General features: G+C 38.3%; 1 protein-coding gene across 1 annotated transcript; it reads right to left on the bottom strand.

Moving 5' to 3' along the window:
* Positions 1 to 5,167: 5,167 nt before the first annotated feature.
* Positions 5,168 to 5,806, bottom strand: LOC101292577 (putative ribonuclease H protein At1g65750-like). The gene has a single exon (XM_004293116.1). It carries the CDS (start codon positions 5,804 to 5,806, stop codon positions 5,168 to 5,170), a length of 639 nt encoding a protein of 212 aa, XP_004293164.1.
* Between the last annotated feature and the right edge of the window lie 297 nt (positions 5,807 to 6,103).

Raw genomic sequence — 6,103 nt, 5'->3', positions numbered from 1 at the left:
ACGTATCTCTCTCTCTCTCTCTCTCTCTCTCTCTCTCTCTCTCTCTCTCTCTCCAAGTATGAAGAGACTTTTGAAAACCTATCTCAAAAATGGAGAACACTCTACCTATTTATAGTGTCTGGAAAGGGAAAGAATGTCGAGTCCAAGACAAGAACAAAAGAAGCAAAATTGAACTAAACAACTGAAATCTTACCCGTTTAGGTGCTAGACTAGACCCCTAGGGTTCTAGCTCCTATTGTATAGCTTCAAGGAGTCATCGACAAATCCCTAGGAATTTGACACCTCTTGCTTGTTCATGGCGGTAGCCATGAAAATTGACTTTTCTAAGGCGGCTTGTAACATCCTTACTTATTTTGTTTTAATTAAAGTTTTGTGTGGTATTTAAAATGTTTTGTTTAAAAAAAAAAAATACATGATCTGCATTACACTGCAGGCTCTCTCTTCCTTTTCTTTTTTGCTATTCTTTGCTCACCCATCTTAGCAAGCAAGAGGTGTCGAGAGAGTACCAGCCTAAGCTTATAGGAGTAGGGGCTAGCTGGAAGTCTAGGAGTCTAGGTTGTAGGAGATTAGAATGGATTGGGAGAGTCGGCTAAAACCTTCGACAAAACTAGTACAGAGTCTCTAGAGAGGACAAATTTTGGGAGAGTTGTGGAGTGAGAGAGGAAACCTTTTCAATTTGATTTTCTAAGGTAAAACCCATTTCATCATCTAGCAATTTTTCAATTTCAGTTTTATAGTTTTGTTTATGGATTGCTATAATTCTTGTTTCCTTGTTTTGAGTTTAGTATGGTTCTTTTGTTTGTTTATAGTTAGTAATTTCGAATTCTCAGACTTGTTTAGACAGCAAAATGGAATTCGAAACGGAGGTTATTGTTTGGAATTGTTGTGGTTGAAGCTCAAGAACATGGTTCTTGAGTTTGGGTGTCCAAATCAAATTTTGGATCCTTTAGTTTCAACCGTTGGTTATGTTTAAAATCGTTCTATGTTCTAGAAATCTGTTCCTTTCCATTCTGAAGCTTTGGAACTTGGTTTGCTACTTCAAAAGTCGAATTAAAACTCCAAGAACCAAGTTTTATTCCTGCTGTAATTTTCCAGAACTCTGCAGAAAAGTTGATTTTCTTACCTACTTTGAGGCATGATATCTTTCAGCTCAGGCCTTTGTTTTGAAATCCGAAAGTAGCTTTGTAAACCTTGTATATCTACCTATGTGTGTGTTAAATTTTAGAGGATTTGGTTAATATTTGGTTTGTCTAATTGCTTGCCAAAAACAGTAGCAGATTCAGCCAAAAGCTGAATTTTCTGGGTTTTCAGATTTTTGCTTCAACTTTGAGAGAGCCTAGCTTTCTGTTCAGGGCTTTGTTTTCAAAACTTAAGCTATGTACTTAAAGCTTGTAACCATCTTTCAAATAGGCTTTGGTTCAGAAACTTTTGTGGGATTTGAGTGAGTGGAAAGTGAAGCCAAATACAACATCTTGCACCCTGTTTTTAACACAAAGCTGAAATAGAAACTCAGTTTTAAATTAGTTTTTGTAGCAGCTGATTTAGTTATTTTTCAGTAGCTCTTTAAATAGCTTCTAAGTGTTATTTAACTTCTGTTTCTTAGTAAAGTAATAGTTTTCTTATTTTTGTATGTTACTTATAACATAGTTACTAACTCTAACTCATCATTCTTTGTATGTACTTTACCTTTTGGTAAGGTTCCGGAGACGATTTTGGTGATCCACAAGTTTAAGGAGTGAAGTTTGAGCTCGAGTTTGTGCTGTGCAAATCGAGGTAGGGTTTGATGGGGTGTTTGTGTTGTTGTTATTTATGCTATTACATGGTTTGTTTGATATTGGATTGTTGGTGATATTGATTTGTTTGGTATTGAGTTGTTTGATATGAATTGATTTAAATGTTGGATGATATTGAGATCTTGAATTGATCATGATATGTCTATATTTGAAAGCATGTGCTCTTATTTTGAATCTATATTACATGACATTGGTGGAAAACGAGTAAGGTTGGAGGTGAAATTGGAATGAGTTTTTGGGAATATATGAGATTTTGTTATTAGGAAATCATTTGTGTAGTTGAGTTTCCTCATGGGTTGTCCTCGGGATTTATGATTAACCCACACGTGCACAAATGTAGGGAAAGTATGCCTTTTCGATGGCGGACATCGATAAAACGATCTTATCGGGTTGCGGATCGGAAGACCATGAGTATAACAAAACGACTAACAAATGGAGAAATTATATTCGAGGGTGAAGTGAGGTGTAGGAAGAGAGTTGAGTTCATATTGCATCCATGCATTCTTGATATGCCATGTTTGTTAGTTTGCTTTATGTTTGATGATGTTTTATTAATATATTAACTAGCCCTACTGAGCGTTGCTCACCCTACATCAAACCCCTTGCAGGTGGTATTCGTGAAGCATACAGAGTGTTATATGTAAATTAAGGTTTTCATGCTTTGTTTTGTAAAATAAGGCTTGAATAAAGAATGGACGTTTTGAAAAGAAACGCTATTCTAGTTTGTTTGTAAATGCTTTAAGGATGTGTACTATAAGTGCGCCTTCTTATAAGGCTTGTAATCTAAATAAATGTATGAAGGTTGTAGTTTCTTACGTCATGTTACGATATCTATCTCATTTTAATTACGGATAATCAACTGTCTGTAATTAGAGTGTGATTCATGCCTTAACTCGAGCTTAGTCCTTTACTCGAGTTGGGGTGTGACAAAGTGGTATCAGAGCATTAGATTAAGATCTTAAGGAAATTAGAAAGTCAAATTTTTAGGTTATGTTTTGCTTTGCTTTGGTATGCTAGTTTCTTTGTCTTGTTGTGTTCGGGCTATAAGCATGTAAACTTTTTGTGATATATATGTGTGTGTGTGTATATTTGATAAATGTGTTTTGTTTTCTTGATATTTTGTTCACTGTTTAATTATTTTGTCTGATACTTATTTTACTATTGAGATATATTAGGATTATAATCTTAACTTCTAGTTTTAAGATTTCTGGGTAGACCTATGCCTTAGTTTTTTCGTTTTATTTTGAAATCGAGATGATGGAAGCTGGGAGCCGAAGTAATGTGGAGTTTGGTAACAACTCTGGAGTAATTGCGGCCATTCAAGAGATGGCTAGTGCAATTAGGGAGAATTATAGAGGAAATTAGATTGAGAATGCTGAAGATAGAGTTTTAAGGATTCAAGGTGAATTTCGCCAGTGTTCAAAGGGAGCACAGACCCAATGATTGCAGAAGAATGGGTACGGCAGATGAAAAGGAGTTTGACGAATAAGAGGATTCCTGACGATTTGCAAGTGATTATTGCTTGTACCTATCTGGAGGGTTAGGCGTACCGTTGGTGGGAGTCCGTGCTCTATATTCCAAATAATGTGATTACAACATGGGCTGAATTCGCGAAAGTCTTTCTCGAAAAATATTTTCCTTCTACTCAGCGTCGTCTGAAAGCTAAGGAGTTCTCCACTCTTCTACAAATGAAAATGCACGTGGGAGATTATCAAGCTAAGTTTGAGGAGTTAATGCGTTTTGTACCTGAGCTTGTGCCAGATGACTATGCTAAAGCAAGGCGTTTTGAGGAGGGTCTGAGACTTTCACTTAAAGAGAAAGTAGTAATGCTCAAGCTTGATAGGTACATTGATGTAGTCGAACGCGCTCTTATGGCTGAACAGATGGTACAAGAATCGAAAGAAAATTGGGAAGTTACTAGTGGAGGTGGATCCAGACCAAGTAATAAACATCAACGACCTAATCCTCCTTGATATTTGCCTGATAGTCGACCTTCTCGACCTCCTATGATCTATTATCAATGTAGACAAGAGGGACATGTTTCAAAAGACTGCCCACAGTATCAGGCGCCTCGAGCCCCACAACAACAATATCGTGCTCCAAATACTCAATACCCTATTGCACAAACCTAATTCTATGCCCCACAACAACCCTATAATTTATAAATAAATATTTATGTAAAAATATCAAGAATGAATTGTGCAAATTTTTGTCCAATATGCATAGACATTTATTTATTGTTATTGTTCTTTTTAAACGAGACTTGTATTTGTTTTTATTGAATTGAATCAAGGAACTTATTTTGTTTTGGCATTTGATTTTAAATTCATACTTATATATTTCATTTTTTCTTAAAACTACTTTGGTACATAAAATATTAGTCATATTGCTAACGGGGATCGGGGCGGGTATGAGAACCTTATCCCTAATAGAGACGGAGACTGGGACGGGGACGGGGACGGGGACAGGGACGGGGACGGGGAATCCCTATTATCTTATTACGGGGATTTGGGGGGTTATAGAGATGAATAATGAAACAAGGTCTGGGTATAGTTTTTTGAGCCCTAACCCTACCCTTCCCATTGTCATCCCTAGGCTGGAGGCGCAGGCAGGGCCATCGGCGTTGTAATTGCATCGTCTGCCTCCTACTGACATGGTCGACCACCATGGTTTATCATCCAACAGGTTCTACAACGACCAAGAAGTCATTCGTACTTCACCAACAGAACATCTTCAGGTGATACCTCAATTTTCTTTTCAATCCTTATAAGATTGTTAAGAGGTAGGGTAAGACAAACCTTAGCCACCCCCTTGCTGAATCTGGCATTGTCAACTTGCAGTACCTCTCCAATTGTTTCTTCGATAGTCTAGTTGTTGGCGTCATCGTCAAACCCGTTGGGAGTCCTTCAATCTCCACTCATATCCATACAAAGTCCAAAGGGACAACCATAATGTTAGAAAATTCATCGTAATCATTGATCAGGATCATTGCTCTTTGATAACCCTATGGCTCTCCCTTCTTCACCCGGTTCATATCAGGCTCATTGCAAAAGGTGAAAAGGAAGCGATCGCCTCTTATCTACACATCCATAGGGGTGGAGAGCCGTCACATGGTGCGAATGACGCTCCTGAACAAATCAAAAGCCACCGCACGCACAGTGTTTAGGCGGCCTACAAGGTAGAACCACGGCACAACGAAGCCCTTAGTCAAAGATACCCCAAGTCCACTGGTTCATCACCTAGAGAGAGTTTGGAGACAAGGTTTGCCTTCATAGACGCAATAGAAGCAGCCATAGAGAGAAGCACCAAACAACAACAAAATTTTTGTAGCAAACCCTAACCCTATTTTGAAAGTAATGATTTCATTTAAACAGCTAGTGACTACAATCACTTAAGATGACATCCCTTACAAATTCGGGAGCAACAACAAACCAGCTCTGGCTTTCACTATAGTTCAAAGCATGATTTGCGAGGATATGGGCTACTCTATTAGCCTCACAAGGTACATGGAGAACTCTAAAATCTGCATACCGGTGAAGAAACTCTTTCACCTCTGCTATGATGGTACCCAAGGTAGAAAGATCTGTATCTGGTTGCGATACTGCTTGCTGAAGCAGCAAACAATCAGTCTCAAAAACAATCTTACTGATATGCAAAGTTTCAGCTAGTTTCAAACCCTCCAATAAAGCTATCAATTCAGCATGGAAAGGAGAAGTAACTTGTACGAGAACCTTACCAGCCCCTGCACGGAACTGCCCGTGTTCATCTCGAATTACAACTCCACTTCCTCCTCTATGGATATCAGTCACAAAAGCTCCATCGCAGCTGCATTTATACCAACCATGCCTTGGTTTTTCCCATTTCTTTTGTCTACCAACAGTAGTTCCAAGGCTTGAGGTATTGATTGCTGTGAATTCTGTTAACCATCCCAAACTAAGCAAAGCAGCTTCACTGGGTCTTTGTCTCTTATTCTCCCATAATTGAGTGTTTCTATTTTTCCATATGGACCACATAATTATAAGCACCTTTGCAAACACATCTTTGGTCACAGTACCTACCAATGTCAACAACCAATCTTGCAAGTTCACATGGTTAGCTGCATTATTTGGAATGGATGCAGTAGACCATGTTTCTTGAGCATAAGGACAGTGAAGAACAAATGCNTATTATCTTCAAGAAACTATGGTTTACAACATGAGACAACCCATCTCTCCTTCATACCCTTTACCTCAATAAACTTTTGCTTCGAGTAGGTAGAATATGGTCACAAGACTCCAAGTATGTAATAGCCACCTTACCTCGGGAACTTT

This window comes from Fragaria vesca, linkage group LG2 (assembly GCF_000184155.1).
Source record: "Fragaria vesca subsp. vesca linkage group LG2, FraVesHawaii_1.0, whole genome shotgun sequence".
NCBI lineage: Eukaryota > Viridiplantae > Streptophyta > Magnoliopsida > Rosales > Rosaceae > Fragaria > Fragaria vesca.
The sequence above is the reverse complement of the archived record's forward strand: the minus strand, read 5'-3'. Positions and strand labels throughout refer to the sequence as shown.